Below are 19,866 nucleotides of genomic sequence, written 5' to 3'. Positions count from 1 at the left end.
ATGCATCCCAGGATTCCATGGGATGCAGTCACAGTAGTCAAAGTGAGATCATAGTGCTATAAGTGTGCAGTGTGAAATGGTCTCTGTTCTTGAAACAACTCTCATAGCTCTGATGCTTTGGGGAAAAGCAGCATCTGGATAGGAATGGAGACCAGATGAAAAATCCAGTTTTTCTTCCTCTCTTGTGGAAAGGCTGCAAAGCCTCAGGGCTTAAAGGTTATTGCCTGGACGAAAGAGAAAGTGAATTTGTTATCTATGCCCAATAAAAGGTATAAAGGTTGGTAATAAATATTACCATAAATATTGCTGACAAGTAACTAATTTGTTTTCTCTTTCATCGGAGCTTTTCTATAAAAGAACAAGCAGCCAGCCCTCCTCCCCAACTGTCTTGGCTGTGTGTGCATTCCTCATTACTACCAGTCTACTACCTGAAAGCAGTTATTTGCTCCAAACAGTAAGTCATTCATAGTTTATATTAATTGTCTTACTTGCTTTGTTTTCTTGTTCTGAGTGCTGTGTGGATGCTTTGCACATGTGAACAAGGGGTTCTGAAAGGGACTAATGTAAAACACAGTCTTCCAGAGTCTTCTAGATTGAGAACTAAATACGTATGCCTCACTCTCTGCTGGTACATTTATTTCATTTGCTTCCTGTGCAACCTCTACCAGGCAGGCAGTCTTTTAGAATTATCCTACTAGCTCTCCTTCACTTGTATCTGTGTCTGTGTATGAGTGAAGGACAGAGAGAGAAAGAGAGAGATGGTTTTAGCAAAGCAGTTTTATAATCTAGATTTCTAAAATACAGATAGCATAACTAAAGTATTCCATCACTGCTATAGAGCTCCTGGGTTGGAAAGCTATTGCTTGGACAAAGGAGAAAGGACATTTGTTATCTATGATCAATAAGAGGTAATTGGTAAGAAATGTTACCATAAATGTTGCCAATAAATTACCACCTTATTTTTTTCTTTCATCAGAGATTTTCTATAAAGAAAAAATAGAGCTCTCTCCTGAAAAAAACATCTGGGCTGTGGGAGAATTCCTCTGCTTCTACAGCTCCTGAAAGTAGTTATTTGCTACAAACAGTAAGTCATTCATAGTTTATATTAATTGTCTTAATTTACTTCTTTTCTTGTAACTGCTGTGTGGATGCTTTGCATATGTAAAGGGACGACATACAGTCTTCCAGACTGAGAGCTAAATGCGTATGCCCCACTCTCTGCTGGTACATTATTTCAATTGCCTCTGTGTAATCTCTACCAGGCAGGCAGTCTTTTAAAATTACGCTACTAGCTATCCTTCACTTGTGTCTGTGTCTGTGTATGAGTGAAGAACAGAGAGAGAGAGAGAGAGAGATGGTTTTAGCAAGCAGTTTGTTTTCATTTGGATTTGTAAAATACAGATAGCATCATTAAAGTCTTCAATGCACAATAGTGTGTTTCTGCAAGTCCTCTTCTGATTTTTACATTTGCCATGGGCTCCACTCTTTTCCCTTTTTCTACCTATGTCATACATTCTGGGGCCCCATTCACATTACATAGTTATAGTGCTATTATTTCATTTTACTTGCCACGGTTACATCTTATGGAATCCTCTAGGGTTTGTAGTTAGATGAGGCACTTGGACGTTCTGGGTGATAATCCTAAGTGTGATTCCCAGGATTTCATACAATGGAAGCATGGCAGATAAAGTGGAAGCATAACACTATAATTCTGTAGTGCAAGTGGGTCCTAGGGTTGTCTTTTTGGAAAGGATGGCTCATCTTTTCCTGGTACCAATGAAGTTACAATGTATGCTGACCTAAGCACACTAATGCCAATGTGTGCCTATCTTTACATCCATTGTATCTTCCTATTCCAAAAGTAAACAGTGCTGAGTCCTATAATTTTGGATATTATTGCACTGTCCTTAAAGAGATGGCACAGATAACAACAAACTCCAGGACTGAAAGCTAATTTATAAAAAATTAAGAGGTTCTAAAGTGAGAGCCCTGAGAGACTTTGGTGATAATAAACACATATTTAAATGCTGAAACATGGAGATTATTGCATTAGCTTCACCGTTGGGATAGACCTGGGATGTAAGTTTTGTAAGGCAGATCTTATCACCTTCACCCATCGTTGGGCAGTATGCAGCCCATATGGAACCCGGGTGGGATGGATGGATAGATAGATAGATAGATAGATAGACAGACAGACAGACAGACAGACAGACAGAGCCTTCTATACAAAATAAGGACCTCTTGGTGGCTGCTCCCAAGCTGTGGAAGTCCACTAAGAAGACTTTTCTTCTTTTTTTCTCTTCTCTTTTTTCTTCCCTTTCTCTCCTTTCTCTCTTCTTTCCTCTTCTCTTTCCTCTTTTTCCCCTTTCTTTCTTTTTCTCATCATTTGCAGCCACGTTTATCTTTTGCTAACATCAGATGCAGGGGGGCATTAAGCCAGGATCCAGGCCAAAAGCAATGGTCCAGCTTCCAGATGCCACAGGACTCTTGATTCCTGCACCACTTTGTAAACCACCCTCCCTTTTGCATTTGGCAAGGGCTGTGTGTGTTGTGTGTGTGTTGTGTGTTTGTGTTGGGCTTCTAGGTCAACCCATTCCTTCCAGAAGAGGGCAGCAAGCCTGGATAGATCAGCTTAGCACCATTCAAACCAAATCCACAAAGAATTCAGATTACATGGCAGCAGGAAGTCCCAGCCATTGAACTTGTCTCTTGCAAAACCAAGCCATCGTCGTCGTCTTTCCAAAAAAACCCTTCGGATCCCCCACTTTCCTCCTCTTGCAACCTCCTCCTCTGACCTGGGTTGACTCCAGGCACGTCTGGATTGCATCAGATCCGTGTCAAGGTATGAGGAAGAAGAGCTGGGACTGAAGAGGAGCATCTAGCAACAGAGGAGGGGAATCAGGAGTTGTAGAGAGGCCAGAGGAGTTTATAGTTCGCCCTCCAAGAAAGAGAAAAGGAGGACTTTTGCAGGCTGGAGGTGTAGCAATCCCAAAAAGGTCGATCCGATCAGTGGCAGGTTGTCTCAGGATCTGAGATCGTCCCTAAAACGATGGAGAGACGGAGCAGAGGTTTGCATCCAATCTGGCTTGAGCCCACTTTAACTGCCCTGGCTCCATCATGCTGTGGAATTCTGGGAAGGGTCGCCCCAGAGCTCCCCTTCCTGCTTGCCTTTCCTCTTCAAGCAAAAACAAGTTTGATTTAGGCAGGCTTTTTCAACATAAGGAACACACAGAGACACACACTAAAGGTAACTCTGTAGTTATGCAATCAGAATAAAAATGCAATCAATCAACTTCCTACAGAGTTACCTTTAGTGTGTGTCTCTGTGTGTTGAATTTAGCTTGTTGTGCTTCTAAAATAGACCTGAGTGGGAAGGCTAAGTTTGAGATACAACTAAATACTTTTAAAACACAGTAGCCAGACTGTTTCCTGATGTGCATGTTATTGATTTATTTTTTTATTATTGCATGTTATTGATTTATCATCATTATTCTCTGGTGTGCATGTTAGTGGTCCCCAAACTGTGCCCTTCAAAAAGAGATTTTGGAGTTCAGCTCCCTGAAGCTTCAGCCAAGTTGGACAAGAGTCTGGGATGCTGGGAGCTGATGTCCCAAAGCCCTTAAAGAGCACAGTTTGGGGACCACTGTTAGGTTGAAACATCTTCAATGGCTTTCCTGTTTGTTCCTGAGACCATCTGGAAAGTTTTTAATCTATAAAGTCCTAAACAATTTAGCGCCAAGGTTTTAGGACAACTGGTAAAAACAGTACAATTTTGCCTAACTTTTTCTCTGCCAGAGAGCGATAGTGTCACAACAAACTGCAATTCCCAGGATTCCCTAGCACTGAGACAGAGCAGTTATAAAGCAGTCCCAAAGTGGATTATTTCTGTGGTCCGTTTTAGCCCTATGAAACATACAGTCGGCCCTCCTTATCCACGGATTTTTTTATCCACGGATTCAAGCATCCACGGCTTGAAAATATTTTTAAAAGGATAAATTCCAAATAGCAAACTTTGATTTTCCATTTTATGTAAGAGACACATTTTGCTATGTCACTGTATTCAATGGGACTTGAGCATCCATAGATTTTGTTATCTATGTATGTGTGTGTCCTGGAACCAAACCTCAGCAGATACCAAGGGCTCACTGTACATGAATTTGAGGTTTAAACTTGAGCCCCATAAGTCATATCTCCTTTGTGGTGGTTGTTATCCACCCTCCAGTCGATCCCGACCCATGGTGACCCTGTAGATGAGACATCTCCAAGACTCCCTGTCTACACATTTTGGATAAGGGGGGCTCAACCTATAGCTGCTTTGTAGAGGAACCTGGTTGCACTGTGGCTGGCCTTTTGTTTTCAGGCCAAAAGTTGAGAAACTTCACCGGAGATGGTTTTCCGAAGCTGAGCCTCTCTAGGACAGATGAGATGCTCTATCAAAGCAAAATCTTTGGCAAGCCATTTGAAAATGTGCCCCGTTGTTGAAAACAGCCCTGGTTGTTTATTAATCCCAGGGCACAACTCTGTTGTTTGCTTAGAGAAGTAGCGTGGCATAGTGGTTTGAGTGTTGGACTACAACTCTCCAGGCCAGGGTTCGCTTGCCAGCTCAGCCATGAAACCCATTGGGTGATCTTGGACAAGTCTTTCAGCCTCAGGGGAAGGCAATGGCAAACCTCCTGTGAACAAATCTTGCCTGGGAAACCCCATGATAGGTTTGCCTTAGGGTTGCCATAAGTCAGAAACAACCTAAAGGCACACAGCAACAACAAACAACACCATTATCGCATTTTATTCCATTTTAACTGGCATGGCAGCATCTCTTGGGTGCTGTAGTTTAAAGAGGAGATAAATTATCAGCCAGAGAGCTCTTCTGCTGCTCTACCGATCCCAGGACTCCATGGGATGCAGCCACGGCAGTTAAAGTGGAATCATAGCACTTTTGATTGTCTAACATGAATATTATAAACTATATGCATGTACAGGATGCCACCGTAATCCCAAACAATTTGCCGCATGTCAGTGGACTGCCTTTTTTGGCGCCTGAGGCAAACGATGGCCAACCCACCGAAGCTAAGATGCTTTTATAATTCCCAAAGCCAGCTGAGTTGTCTGGTTATTTGAGGCACCACAACTTCTCTCCAAGATAATAATGTAATGACTAAGTAAGGGTCCGAACAGGCCAAAATAAAGCTGCTTCGGGTCACTTTGGAGGTATGCCTTTTAAATGACACATGCAACTTGAGAGGCCAGAAGCTGCACCAAAGCTGGACTTGGTGAGGTTTCCGTCCTCTTAGGATGCATGCATCATTTAAACAGCATACCTCCAAAGTGACCCAGGACCACAGCTCCCAGATTCCCCATCCAGAATGGCTATTGGCCATACTGTTTGGCGAACGTTTGGTCCCACAACTAGGCAACAAACAACACCTGCTAGAATTCCCTCTCCTCTGCAGCCATTAAAGCTGCTGGAGCCCTCTCTGGTTTCCAGTCTGGCAACCCTAGGAAGCAACACTTGGTTGAAGAAACGAAAATGTCTGCCCTTTTGAAGGTTTGGGTCTGCAAAGCAAGGAAGAAGCAGGTGGGTTTGCAATGGTTCAAGGAAATGTAGCAGAGACAGCCATTTGAATATTGCAGGGGAGAAATGAACCAGATAATTTAGATGGAGAAGAGGTTGTGAGTCACTGTCAACCAGAGTTTTTTAGCTGGGGAAAAACCAAACCTCCAGAAGGGCTAAATTGCGAAAGAGCGGTGACTCCTGACTTTGGTAAGGAAGAGGAAGGCTTAGAAAGGCCTCGGTATTATTGATCCGATTCCAGCAGGCCCAAGGCCTAGCATACGATGGCTGGCAAGGAACCAGAGCTTGGTGAGCGTTTCCCCTAAAGGCGAGTACGGATTAATATAAACCAGGTTTAGATCCTGTAACCACCTCACTGAGATTTACAAGACCAAAGCAGTGTTTTGTTTTTTTAAAACTAGACATCAGAGTGAGATTTTTAACTAGCCATCATAGGTTATTCACATCACATTTTCCTTCCATGGAATATCAATATCTAATAACTCCTGTAATTAGGGATTCAACCATAGTATTTTAATATTTGGGATAGTTTTGCATTCCAACTGTCATATTTACTTAATTCACTCTTACTACAGATTGAGCCTCGTTTTGCGACGGAGATGGTTAGATAAATCTAAAGATGTAGCTGCGTTAGTCTGTAAAATCAGTATTAAAGAGATCTTGTAGCACCTTTGAGACAAACTGAAAGAAAGAAGTTGGCAACATGAGCTTTTGTAAACTTAAGTCTACTTCCTGAGGAAGTTCGTCTCAAAGGTGCTACACCATCGTTTTAAATAAATCTAGTATTCATAGGTTATTCACATCTATATAAAATGTTATTAACATAACATTTGTTCATCATACATACATTCTTGAAATCGCATTGAGCTACACATTGAAATCACATTGAGCTATTATTGCGCACTATCGCATTGTTTCTCTACGAAATGTAAATTGTAATAACTAATGTCCTTAGAGATTCGAGAAATTGACAGTTAGAGGCTTTTGCAATACATCATTATTATCATGGACTGAACAATGTTTTTGTTTTTGTTATGGGCCTTCAAGCTGATTCTACTTTAGGGTTTTCTTGGAAAGGTGTCTTCAGAGGAGGTTTGCCAATGAGCTTCTTCTGAGGCTTCAGAGAGTAGGACTTGCTCACAGTTTGTTTTTATGGCTGAGTGGGGATTTGAAGCCTAATCTCTCAAAGTCCCAGTCAAGCACTCAGACTATAATATATATAATATAATATAATAAATATAATATATATGTGTATGTATGTATGTATGTATGTATGTAATAATTTATATGATTAATTCATCCTATCCTTTTAATCCCTCACACCCAGAAATCATGGACTGAATACTTTCCCAGCTGGGGAAATGTTATTCCAAAAAATGATGTCCCCATCTTTCTGTCTCCCAAATATCCAACCTAAGAGCTCCATGACTTTTTAAATGGAAACCACTGTTTCTGTTGGACGATTTTTGCATTCTCTTTCCCCTTCCTTAGATATGGATTTCCTGCATACAAACTCTCTCGCTCTCCATTTCAAACCATGTGCTTTAGATCATCACTCCCTCTTTTGAGAAGCTCACTCATTTAAAATACTTTCTCCTGCCCTGTTGGGTTCCTCCATCTTCCTCCTCTCTCAAATTTCTTTGGAAAAATGGATATTTTTTTCTTTACCTGAACTGTTCATTAGCTAGACTAGGATATAGCCTCTATGTATATGTAGATTAAAGCCATTAGTAAACTTTTGTTTTAACTGCAAGGTACTTGTCTGGTTTTTTGTTTGGTCAGTCTCAGTTCTTAGGAAAGTATAGTTAGACAAAGACACGTTTCTGCTGTTAAAAAGCTAAACCCTAACAGGTTTGGCAGTGATATTTTTGATATTTTAATATTTATGTTCCCTTAACAAAGGCTGAAGCCTTAGGAAACTAAACTTTTTTCTCCTCTTCTCATGTTATTTGTTTTGTATAGTAGTGGACTTGATCAAAGGAGATTCAGGTTCAAGTCCCCTCTGAGCCATGAAATCTAGCCCAACCACTCTCTTTCAACCTCACTTTTAGAATACAGTATATCATATTGTGTCCTATTACAAGAGAAGCTCATTTGCTGCATAAGTGTCACCAAATAGCAAAGTAAAAAGTCCAATTGTCTTTTTGCATGCTTTCTTTTATCACAGGCCTCACCTCGAACCTATGGCAGGTGAACCACTGGAGCCTATCCAGACTCAGCTGGAGAATGTTGACGAATATGACATCATTACTGAAGATGACATTGCAGAGATTAGGGATGCTCTCGAAGGAGGGAGAATGGCAGAGGCAGCCTCCAAGATTATGGAAAACCTACAGGCTTTAGAAAACACCCGCCTGGATATTGCAGTAACAGGAGAGAGTGGCTCCGGCAAGTCCTCATTTGTCAATGCCATTCGGGGTCTGGGGGATGAAGATGAGGGATCAGCCCCCATTGGAGTGGTGGAGACCACAAAGGTGTCCACTCCGTACCCACATCCAAAGCACCCGCATGTGATTTTGTGGGATCTGCCAGGAATTGGTACGCCAAATTTCCAGTCTGACACTTACCTGGAGCAAGTCAACTTCTCCCGCTATGACTTTTTTATTCTCATTGCTTCAGAGCGTTTCAAAGCCACCCATGCTCAGCTGGCCTGTGAAATCCAGCGTCAGGGCAAGCGCTTCTATTTTGTCCGCTCAAAAGTGGATGCAGACCTGGAAGCCTCCAAAAAACGTCGGCCTAAAGGCTACGATGAAGAAGTGGTACTGAGGCAGATCCGAGAGAATTGCCAAGAGTGTCTAGTGAAAGAAGGGGTAAAGGCTCCTCAGGTTTTTCTTCTTTCAAACTGGGAGTTAAGCAAGTATGACTTTATGCTGTTAGAGAAAACCTTAGAAAAAGAGCTGCCAAGCCACAAGAGACATGCATTTCTCCTTGCCTTGCCCAATATCTCTTTAGAAATCTTACGGAAGAAGAAAGAGGCCCTTCAGAAACAGATCTGGAAGCTGGCCACTGTCTCCTGTGGGGTGGCTGCTGTGCCCATCCCAGGCCTTTCTGTAGCCTGCGATGTTGCTATCCTGGTTAAATCTCTCTCACAGTACCGCAAGAGCTTTGGCCTAGATGAGGAGTCCCTAACCAAATTGGCTGAGAAGGTTGACAAACCTGTGGAGGAGATCAAAGAGGCGATTAAATCACCGCTGGCTAAAGAGATCTCCAAGGATCTAGTGGTAAAGATGCTAACCAAGGCTGGTGGGGGGGCACTGATGGTTATGGACTACCTAGCCAGTACGGTGCCTGTATTTGGCTCTGTGGCGGCTGGAGGGATCTCCTTTGGAACCACCTACTACATGCTCTGGACCTTCCTCAATGAGGTGTCAGAAGATGCCAACAATGTTCTTATCAAAGCCGTTGAATCAGGAGTTTGAATGAACCCATGGAACCTTGTACAACATACCTTGTGATAACATCACTGCTTCTAATAGAGCTTCATCTCTTATGCAAGCTCAAACTAAGATCACCAGCTGGGGGAAAAAAGTCACAAAACCAGTCAACACTGGTGCATTCCCATGACAGTTTTCTAACATGGCAGTTGTGAGGTACGAAGTTCTTTTCTACTTATATTGCCAAATTCCACTCTTGGAATACTGTAAACTGTAGTTCAGAATTTGGTACGGCTCTCTTGCCAGCCTTGCAAAACTGCAGTTTCCGACAAGCCTTGGAGAAAGCCAAGAGTTAAAGCGGGACAAAGCTGATTTAAATACTGTACACCGGGAAGTGCCATAAACATAAGACATCCTATATTTTGTATACACTGATTTGGATTTTAACTAGAGGCCTTATTGGAGCAGCCTGGTGCCTTTTTATGAATTTCCAGGCGAGCCACTTTTACATATATAGACACATATAGTGTTTTATTACTTTAATGAATTATAATTAAAACTGAGATTACTCATCAATCAATGGTACTGTACTACACTTTCTAAAGAACCTGATAACATTCAGGGCAGAAGGAGCTCATCTTATGAGCAGTTGGGATATAAACAATCTGAGATACCCGAGAGGCACTTCTTATTTGGGATATAAACCAGTTCCTCTGTAGTCCTGAGCTAAAACTAGCATTTCAGCCAAAAGTACTGATAGGCCTTAGGGACTGTTTTGGTTTTCCTGATAGACATCCAGATTCACCTTAAAAGACAACAGGAACTATTCTAATAGAGAAATATGAAAAAAACAGACCATGAGAATCCTTTTGTGTGTGGCCCCCATTTGCCTAAGTCACCTTTCTCTCCCTCAAAGTGAGATTCAGTCAGATATAACTTTTAGGTAGCTTAACTGGTAGAGACAGTAGATACTGCTCACAGATGCCTAATGCTGCAGAAGACATTCAGCAAAAATCCATCATGACATAAAACAGCTTTAACAGTTTATTAAACAAAAATGGAATATTCATGCAAAGGAAAAAGTGTTTTACCCACTTTGCAACAGAGGAGAATAATGCTGGGTGTTGGTCAAGGGAAGGGCTGAGGTGCAGAGAGAGAGTTGGGTACACTTCCTCAAAAAATGGAAGCAGATAAACAACACTTGGAAGAAATGGAAATATACATCCAAAAATATTTAAAGCAACCACATTAACTCCCTGCTGATCTTTAGCCCCTGCCCAACATTGCAACATCAAAGGAGCCTCTCTACTCCCATCAGGATAGTAAAAGATTGCAAGCCATCCTAACATAATTCCTGCCCTGGTAGAGGAAACTGTAGGATTGGCAAACCCTTGAAGAGTTCTTCCATCTCTCTATGAAGGTGGAAACCAGAAAGGGAGCAGAGTTCTGTGCTGGGTGGCGTATGCAGTATGGTGGCCTAGTAAGGACACAACATGAATTCTGCACTTTTGCTCCTGCCATCTTGGTTGGCACCACTTAAAGGTTGGTGCCTACTCTAGCTCCAGCTCCCCTCTCTGGGAATCACACATCACTTTGTGCCTCTGGACGAGGGCACAGATCCCACTGCTCACTGATCTCGGGGATGGGAAAGCCTGGCCGGCCCTCAGTAACTTCAGGGCAATGATGTCTTCATGCTCATGCCAGCAGCCGACTGTATTCAGAAAGGGCAGAGGATTTCTTCACACCATCCCAGATGCGAGCTGCATAGTGGAACCTGCCCAAAACAAAAGAGGCACCATGCTTTCAGCTTCAATTCAAAATAATGACAGAGTGGGTTCTGCAAAGCTGTGTGCTCTGCCACACAATAATCTGTTTGATAGTAGTGAAATACATTTAAATTTCATAATCTGTACATCATTTATTTCCATTCACAAGTCTTTCCAATTATTTGAGATTCTGTGGAAGCAAATAAACTGGTGGAATGAATTATAGTGATGAAAGGGGGCAAAATACATAGCAAACTGGCATAAGGAAGCTAGTATGGATAACGTGACCATAACCATAAAGGAAGGAATACACAACAGAGAAACCCAAGGATTAGCCTATCTCTGGTTTTCAACTTTGAGCAGAATCACTCTTTCTAATATCTCGACACCATCATACCTATTTATTAATCTGTGGGAATATCCATATTACAGGAAGACAAGAAGAGTAGCTGAGGAGATAAACAAAACCTTTATAGACGAAGTCCTCAGACTATCCTCTCATAATACTTTAGTCACCAAACTTAAAACAAACATAAACCCTTACCAGTTCTTTTCAGTCAGGATGGTGTGGGAGAGTTGAGGCCGGGACATAGACATAATCTGGCTTCGAAGCTTGGCAATTAGAGATTGGAAACTGGGGTGTCCCTTATATCCAGGCAAGAGAGAGAAGAGAGGGCCACTTCCTGGAGCTGCAAAGTAAAAGGGATATAAGTGCTGCTTCCTTTGAGATGTCTGGGGCTTTTGATAAAACTGCAGCAGTCCCTAGAAACACAAGCAAGCAATCACATTCAGATCTTAATTTCTCTTTCTTGAGTAGAGGAAGGATGGGGAACTAGCAGCCACCCTGACAGCGAAGGTTTGGAAACTGAAATAATTTACTAGGGATGGACAGCTGAATAGTTCAGTTTTGCCTCTGTGATCTACAATATCAGGCAAAGCTGTATATAATGCATGTAAAAAATTCCACAACTCTAGCTCTGCAACTTTGAGTTCGGTGTTTTTTTCTCTCCCATTGTTTCTTAACTCAGAATCCCAGGATGAGGACTGATACACAACAAATGCACAAGTTGAATGTCATTGTTTTATATGATCAAGTCCAGGACCAAAGGTCATTTACAGTTGGCTAAGACGGGTTAATGACCAATACTGTTGTTTTGATTCACCTGCTTGAATCAGTCAGCACACTAATAATTTGGGGACTGACTTGGAGAGAAATCTGCCTAAAAGAAGTTAGATGTGGCTTGAGCTAACCCTTCTGCCCATAAGAACAGCAAATAAAGGTCCAGAGAGAGGATTCCAGCTACGCACCAGCTCTGGGCAGAGTATCATCTCCATCCATATCCATAAAGGGCAGTAAGAACAAGTTGACCTCTGAATCCAGGTAATTTTGAGGTAAGCCAGGGAATATGTTACATTCCAGCATTGAGAGAGTACCTGATGGAGTAGATGCAAAAAAGGGGCTTAATTAAACAGACAACTGACTTGGAAAGCATCACATACAGAAGAATGAGATCATCAGAATGCAAATACAGTGCACCCTTGGCTTATGCGGGGGATCCGTTCCGGATTACCCCCCCCCCCCCGCATAAGCCAAATAGCGCTTATGCTCAAGCCCCATTCAAGTGAATGGGGCACGTGCATGCGGCGGTGTGCGCGTGCCATGGGCACGCACCCATTCATTTGAATGGGACTTGCGCCCTGCGCAACTCTACACAGCTTTGCACGTAAGCTCAAAGCCACGTATAGTGCGCCTGCCTATAACGCGGGCGCACTGTATATCAGTGTTGAAGCAGGGAAACAAATCAACAATTATAAAACCATCTCATATATTACAAAACTTTTTAGGTAGAAAGAATTTCAGCATAGCAGGCAAAGGGCTTGAAGACATTAATCCTCCCTATTTGCTTGTTTTCTGTTTGCAAATGGCTTGTATCATACAGGAGAACTCAAAAGTAGCTTGTCCCAACTGAAGTTTGAACTAGCAAAGTCCTTTCTAGCAGCTCATTCCTTTGCATCCTAAGATGAAGCCTACCATTAGGCCATAAGCTTCTAAACTCTGAGTTCTCGTTTTCCAAGTGAATCAGAAACCAAGACATTACCTTTATACTTCAGGTGCGAGTGCATCATTATTTTGTCAATAACAAGGTGCATCTGCTTCAAGTTCCGGGGGCAGAAATTCTCCCTCTTGGCTTTGTTCTGGAGAAAAACTAGAATGGGGGGAGAGAGAGAATCATGGCATCAGAAACATAATAAGTTTTAATGTGTTTTTATTTTAGAGCTGCCTTGGGTCCCTTTCTGGGAGAAAGGCAGCATAGAAATAAAATAAATAAACAAATAAAACATTCCCACTGGAAGGATATGAACTGCTCTTTCCCTTCTGCAGCCAAAGTGTGGGGCTAGTATGAAGAGAAACTGTGCTTTCAAATTCCTAAACTGGAAATCATTATGTCTATGAATGTTATGTTATTGATGTCTAGGAAACTCAATGCAAGCATGAAATGTGATGCAACACCCTGCAACTTTCATCTATGAAAAAAGCTTGGACAATGGTTGGAAACCACCTAGAGAAACAAGGAGGCACTGCATGGATCAGCTTATGAGATGTCTTTTCTAGCCTAGACTTGTTTTTTCAACTCCGTGCTTTCCTTGTCATCAAATCTTTGCCTCCATCACCCAGTATTTCCTGCTTTTCAACCCACTGTCTATCCCAGATGTGATCTATCTCTTTACATGGGAAAGACAAGCCCATAAAGCTGTATTTATGTTCTTCCATACCAATGTGCGGATAGTATTCTGTGCCTTCGTCTGAGCCAGAGGAGCCACTGGATTCATGACTCGGGGATGGAGTGGAGGGTTTCACCATCTCAGCTGTCTGAAGAAATCTGTGATTAATAAATAAGGTTTTAGTACAGCAGTTGAGAAATGAAATAATAAAATAGATAGTATCCCCCTCTTGTGGTATTAGGAAGAACAGCATGATCTTTTTGCTTTGTTATGGTCCTTGGGTTTTTTGTTTCATTATTATTTTAAGGAAAGTCTAAGATACCAATGATAGGAAGTGGAATAAAAGACCACTTTCAAGATGGTGGCAGAGCATACTTTACTGAGCCATTTTATTAAAGAGCATAGTTTACTGAGCCACTCTTTCTACATTCACTCCCCAAAGAGGACTCTTATATTGCTTGACTTCAGTCTACTCTTTTCCCTGAGGAAGAATTCAATCTGAGTCAGACTGATCAGTAAAATTCAAACCAATCTTCCTCTATTATTAGAAAGATCCCTAAATATGATATACCCAGAAATATCAAATATCTAATGCAGCCAACCCTAACTCAGGCCCCTCCAAATGTGCTGGATGACAACATCTAGTAGCATGGATTTGCTGGCTGCATTACATATGAAAACAGTGGGTGATGTTTAATATCATCTTTATCTCAGCTTTGTCTAGTGAAATATGGTTTACAGAGAGCAGAGGCATGTCTTTGGAAGTTAGTAACACTTCTTGCTCCCTCACCCTCACATACCAGAATGAAAACAAATTACCTGGGGGCGGGGGGGGGGGACAAATACATGTAAATGTGTCTTATTTGCATGATTATTTGCATGTTGCAGAACCCAGATTTTCTTGATATAGGATCTGGGTGACTATAATGTAGGTTTAAGGTTTAAGTTTAGATTAAAGGTAATTATATCTGGTCTAGAGCTTAGGTAGCAAAAACCCTACAAAGGACTGGTCCTCTGTCCAAGACCTATATAACTAGGTAAGATGGGTCTTTGGACTGATGCTCTTTTCTGTAACTCCCTCTTCGTAACTGCAACCAGGTTGTAGGTCTCCTCTCCTCTCTCACCTGTACAGGCTCAGATCTGTGAACCAGTCCTGCACCACAATGACCACATGGCAGACAGTGAAGAGGAAAGCAGCAATCTGGAGGGACTGGAAGGGAAAGCAGTTGTAAGTAGGTGAGATGGTGTAGGGGTCCTTAGCTTCTCTACTGATGGCATCACATTTCAAAATTTGCTATTTTTTCTGGTGATACAGGTTGGCATGATATCTAGAACAAATGATGGTCAGCCCAGTGACAAAACAGATGAGGGTGAAATATGGTTGTAAGGAAGTTAAAAGAGATAATAGAATGAAGACAGGAAGTAAGATTAAATAGAAGAGGACCCTAACCCTATGTCTCTCCATCTTTGATTGGCATCAATGCCTTACACTACAAGTACATCAGGAATAATGCCCAGACAGGTAGAATTCAAAGATATAGCCATGTTAGTCAGTAGAATCAGTATGTAGAGAGATCTTGTAGCACCTTTAAGACTAACTGAAATAAAGTTGGCAGCAAGAGCTTTCGTAGACTTCAGTCTGCTTCCTCAGATGTTTTTGGTCCTTTGGTGCTACAAGATCTTTCTAAATGCCCAGACATTAGTCAAAACAAAGAGAACAAGAAAGGTGTCTACCTGCATCTCAACATAGGTGTGGGGTAGATTATACTCTGGAGGCAGCTTTCGGTCATTGTTGATCAGGTGATCTAGGATGGAGGGACTGAGAATGGGCTGCAGAGAAAGGAACAAAAGCCTTTGGAGGTTTTGTCTAGCCTCATTTCATAACCTGGGGTCTGTCCCTGTTTCTTAGCTAAAGCTAGTCCTCTTGCAGAAGAAAACAAAAGGGAGTTACCTTTTCAACTGAGTTAAGCCAACACTCCTTCAGATTTTTGTGAAACGGAATAACTTTTTATGTTTTCACCTGTTACTCCATGCATGGAAAACCTTTGCTCTTTCAAATGTTTTTAACAACTCCCACAATCCCTTACCATGAATCACTTGAACTCAGATTACTCGCTGTTGAAATCCAAATTATCTGGAGGGGCAAACATTTCCAGCTCCATCAAATTCATTTGGCTTCCTTCACTTTTGTCAGGGATGCAAATATTTCTGGGATGCATCTCCCTTAATTCCTTACAATGGCTATTATGGCTAGGGCTGGATGGAGCTGCAGGCCATAAACATTTTACAAGGCCACAGCTGCCTGTCCAAGCAATATAATTACATAACTAATCTGGTATTAACAATCTTTTCCTACCACTGGTCTCTGGTCTCACCCCAACTATAAAATCCAGATTAACACTTTTCCTCCTAGCCTGGTTAATGAGGTATCCTCATCTTCTCTTCACACACCATCAGCCACAAATGAAATACATTTTTCACCAAAAATTCAGGTAAACTTGCATTTGAAAACCATTCAGGAACAACAAGAGGTTGCACGGAGAGTTTCTCCACTCCAAAAGGAACTAATAAAGGCGAACACAAAAGACTACCAAACACAAACCTGGGTGTCAAGGAAGATAATACGCTCCTGAGTGATGAAGAAGTCAATTCCACTGGTCTGGTTGCCCCCGCGTTCCTTGATCTCCTGGCTCTGAGTACGGAATACATAGGTTCTAAAAGGAATCGTCACAAAAAGAGCAAAGTGGGATTGATCATCTACATTACATTGAACTTGCAGCAGGGAATACTGACACAGTTCTGAGAGACTCTAGTTCAGTTTCTATGAGGAAAGGAAAAGTCTATTTTATCAAATCACCCCTTCTCAGTTATGGCTCCCCAACTCCAGGTCCCAAGTACCTCTGATCCTCTTCAGGCTGATTGGCTGATAGCAGTGACATCACCATGGATTTGCCAGTACCTTGCAGTCCCAGAACCCCAACTACCAGAACATCTGTTTGATCCAGGAGGTACTAATAACAGAAGAACACACACAGACATAAGCAAGCATGCCACCAGGAACACAAATCAACGAAAACTGAACAACTGACATTAATTAGCTGATTTTATCTAGATTCCTCAGCCTACAGGATGCCCATAAAGAAAAGCCCACCACAGTTATGAAATGCCACCTGCAAGGACCAAGTCCAAAAATCCTGGAAAGCTTTCTTGGGAGAACAAGGAACTGACATGAGGAAATGGAAAGGGAGCCCTTTACACTTTTAAAAGTACCTCAATGGCGCTGTCACACCAGTTCATTTGGTCATCCACCAGCTTGATGCTGTGTTTCATTTTCTCTGGAGCCAGCAGCTTGGCCTGCCCTACTACAGCTAGAAAGGCAAAACAGTTTGAAGTCAACAGGGCCCAAGTTACAGCATTGCTTACCATATTAACATAATGACTCTCCACACACTGTTCACTCCTCTATCCAAAAAGTAGGGAATGGAAACACATTGTGTTGAACCAACTGAACTCCCACTTTATTCCACTTCTAAGATCAGATTTCACAAGACATTCCTACATGTACTATCAGACTTACTTTCAGTCACAGTATAATATTCCTTAAACCTTTTGAAGCGAGGCTACAGGTGCCTCCCCTATAGTCTAGATTAAAACTGAACAGACATTTTACACCTACACACAAGTGGATACATATATATTTTATCCAACAGTACACTGAAGAATGAATAGGATGACCACACAGAACTGTCTGATTAGCTTTACCTGTAGAGATCCCATCTGCCTTTAGCCCAGGCAGACAGGGATAAGACTGTATATTCTGGACAACTATGATGCTTCCCCAGAATCAGTCAGTTCTGATGTAGTTGGCATTCAACAATTCTGGTGCACTTTGACTTACTCTCTCAGGATGTTCTCACTGAACTTTGTAGTGAAGGGGAATTAAGATGGCTACATAGAGTTGCTGTTCTGGTGGATAGAGAGTGCTGAATGAACTTGTTGGCTTAATTCATCCAGGCACAATGGGGTGAGCACATTTGGCTCTCCTGATGTTTTGGATTACTACTGTCTCTCACCATTGACTGTTCTTCAGCTAAAGCGTGAAACCCAAAACATCTGGTGGGACAAAAGTTCCTCAATTTCTGCTTTAAATGGTTTAATAAACCATTGAGGAAGAAAATTAACTGTAAGAAATTAAAACATGAATACTTAAGATATCAACTTGTGTTAATCTAGTTAACAATGATAATTCTGGCATAGGGACTATTAAAAATAACGTATCAGGCACTAAGCTCTCATTGATCGGTTTCTGCCAGTTACTTTTACTGGTAGGTCTTCTAATCTAATCAGATGAATCTTTTAATCTGAGTCCATACCCCTGAGGAACTAGACTGTAAACTACAATTCCTTCTAACGCTGAAAGTATTTTTAACAAAATGCTACCAGATTTTAATTTTAGTAAACAGGGCTTGGCTTTTGCTCTCACGATAATGACTGAGTGCAAAGGTACATCCATTTGGTGAACAAAATAAAACAAATTGACTTTATACATTTGTTAGTTTTAATGATGTCACAAGACTCCATTGGTTCTTCTAATCCCAGCTGAGGGTCCAGAACGCTATTGGCTTGTTCTTGTTCCTACACATGAACAGCTAAACCTCCGATCTGTCCCTCTGTAATGTACTTACGGTCCATGACGCCGCTGGGGGCCGTCGAACCCATGCCTCTGTTCTGGATCTGATAGACTGGCTGCGTGGGACGCTGGCCCTCCTTCTCCACCTTGGCAACAGATGCAGCAGGCTGAGCGGACGTCTCCGTTGGTCCTGCAAGGCCTTTGCCTTCCTCCCGCGACTTCATCAGAACAATAGGCTTCTCGATGGCCGGAGCAGCAGCAGGGGCTGGAGTGGGAGCGGGAGTTGGGGCTCCCTTGGACTGTGAGGACACAGAAGCCGAGATCCAAAATCCCTCTTAGCCAAAAACAGACATACAGGGTCATCTCTCAAACCAGTGGATACCATACTTCCTCATACACACACACACATGATTCTCATTGCATGCTACTTAGAACAGTTGGAGTAGTAAAGGAGAGGCTTTTCTCCCAAAGGAGTGCTTCAGATTCTGTGCCTAGTCACCTGCAATCCAGATCAGGATGAAGGGTATGACTGATAGGAGGAGGAAATCTCCCCCTTTCTCTGTCGCTTATGAAAAACAGAGGGAGGGAAAAGAAACAACAGAACTGGCAACCAAGGGGGCCAAATCGTATCAGTAATGAAGCAAGTCCAAGATATTGGACTGATCTCTTAAGCTTTGGATTAGGTCTCAGTTTTCCTTTATGGACAGTACTGGTAGTTTGAACTACAACTTTAGAAGCATCCCTATTGCTCTGGAGCAAGCAGACCATCTGAAAGCACTCTTTCTAGCCTAAGTTTGCATGTCTGATTCCAGCTCACCCTCTCAGCTGGAGGCTTGGCCAGGATGATAGGTGTCTTCTGCATCACGGTTCCCACTGGCTCATCCACAGGGTCCTAAAATGAAAGGAGGTTCAAGGTAGGCACACATATTGCTCCTTCGTCTTATTATCGCCACAACCAAAGCGTGACTTTTACCCGTCGGTCTCTGTCTCTGTCCCAGGGGACATAGTCACGATCCCGGCCCGGCCCAGACAGACTCTGGTGACCCAGCTCCTTATCGCGGTTCCAGCGGCGACGGCGTTCATATAGCCCAGGCTGGCTGTGCCCTGACTCCGACATATGGCAACGCAACCTGGAAATCGACAGAGAAGAGCGTCAAACGTCTAGATAATAACATGGGATAAGTATATCTAAGGCACTAGAGAGGGAAGGAGCAGAGAATACAGAACAGGGGTGAGACTTTCTGCTGGCCCTGAGCAAAAACAAAGGCGACCCTTATGGCGACCCTTTTCTTCCTCAGGGGGGTTTCGCCAGAGAGAAGGTTAAGAGGTGATATGACAGCCCTGTTTAAATATTTGAAGGGATGTCATATTGAGGAGGGAGCAAGCTTGTTTTCTGCTGCTCCAGAGAATAGGACTCAATGGAGCAATGGATGCAAACTGCAGGAAAAAGGGATTCCACCTCAACATTAGGAGAACTTCAGTGTTTTCAAATAGAATATAGTGCCCAGGATGGTTTATAACATGTTCTGCTACTGATGTATGTACAGTGTGTGTGTGTGTGTATAGCATCCCACTCACTTCCATGCCAGCATTCTTTGAAGATGCCAGCCACAGATGCTGGCAAAAGATCAGGAATAAACTGAATAATGGGATTAATTTAAAAGGTTTCTGCTCAGAATTTATGATATACCGACAATAAATTTATGTTATATATAGCATAAATAAATATATTTATAAATATCATAAATAAATACATTGATTATATATAATGAATAAATAAATATATTTATAAATAAATAT

General features: G+C 42.1%; 2 protein-coding genes across 8 annotated transcripts in view; one reads left to right on the top strand and one right to left on the bottom strand.

The window, feature by feature from the left end:
* Nucleotides 1-1,021: 1,021 nt before the first annotated feature.
* On the top strand, nucleotides 1,022-9,522 carry LOC121915262 (interferon-inducible GTPase 5-like). Of its 6 annotated transcripts, none has more exons than XM_042439318.1 (2): nucleotides 1,022-1,084; nucleotides 7,740-9,522. In XM_042439318.1, exon 2 carries the CDS (start codon nucleotides 7,756-7,758, stop codon nucleotides 8,989-8,991), a length of 1,236 nt encoding a protein of 411 aa, XP_042295252.1. In that variant the 5' UTR covers nucleotides 1,022-1,084; nucleotides 7,740-7,755; the 3' UTR covers nucleotides 8,992-9,522. The 6 variants fall into 6 exon arrangements, with proteins under 6 accessions (XP_042295252.1, XP_042295248.1, XP_042295249.1 ...); XM_042439314.1 differs by lacking the exon at nucleotides 1,022-1,084 and adding an exon at nucleotides 2,604-2,842; XM_042439315.1 differs by lacking the exon at nucleotides 1,022-1,084 and adding an exon at nucleotides 2,604-2,893.
* Nucleotides 9,523-9,977: 455 nt separating this feature from the next.
* Nucleotides 9,978-19,866, bottom strand: part of SMG9 (SMG9 nonsense mediated mRNA decay factor) — a 20,304-nt gene continuing 10,415 nt past the window's right edge. For both annotated transcript variants that reach the window (XM_042439311.1, XM_042439310.1), the window contains exons 2-14: nucleotides 19,040-19,196; nucleotides 18,884-18,958; nucleotides 18,122-18,365; nucleotides 16,707-16,804; nucleotides 16,335-16,447; nucleotides 16,039-16,150; nucleotides 15,171-15,266; nucleotides 14,561-14,646; nucleotides 13,488-13,594; nucleotides 12,812-12,919; nucleotides 12,021-12,146; nucleotides 11,257-11,401; nucleotides 9,978-10,720 (exon numbers count right to left, since the gene is read on the bottom strand). In XM_042439311.1, the coding sequence (XP_042295245.1) occupies nucleotides 10,642-10,720; nucleotides 11,257-11,401; nucleotides 12,021-12,146; nucleotides 12,812-12,919; nucleotides 13,488-13,594; nucleotides 14,561-14,646; nucleotides 15,171-15,266; nucleotides 16,039-16,150; nucleotides 16,335-16,447; nucleotides 16,707-16,804; nucleotides 18,122-18,365; nucleotides 18,884-18,958; nucleotides 19,040-19,183 (1,533 nt within the window). In that variant the 5' untranslated portion in view covers nucleotides 19,184-19,196 and the 3' untranslated portion in view covers nucleotides 9,978-10,641. The remainder of the gene's footprint in view (nucleotides 10,721-11,256; nucleotides 11,402-12,020; nucleotides 12,147-12,811; nucleotides 12,920-13,487; nucleotides 13,595-14,560; nucleotides 14,647-15,170; nucleotides 15,267-16,038; nucleotides 16,151-16,334; nucleotides 16,448-16,706; nucleotides 16,805-18,121; nucleotides 18,366-18,883; nucleotides 18,959-19,039; nucleotides 19,197-19,866) is intronic.

The sequence above is a fragment of the Sceloporus undulatus genome, chromosome 9, assembly GCF_019175285.1.
Source record: "Sceloporus undulatus isolate JIND9_A2432 ecotype Alabama chromosome 9, SceUnd_v1.1, whole genome shotgun sequence".
Taxonomy (NCBI): domain Eukaryota; kingdom Metazoa; phylum Chordata; class Lepidosauria; order Squamata; family Phrynosomatidae; genus Sceloporus; species Sceloporus undulatus.
This window is presented reverse-complemented; position numbering and strand designations above follow the sequence as displayed.

Bases quoted from the DNA above. Each gene is read 5' to 3' on its own strand.
- LOC121915262 (XM_042439318.1), top strand. From the start codon at position 7,756: ATGGCAGGTGAACCACTGGAGCCTATCCAGACTCAGCTGGAGAATGTT.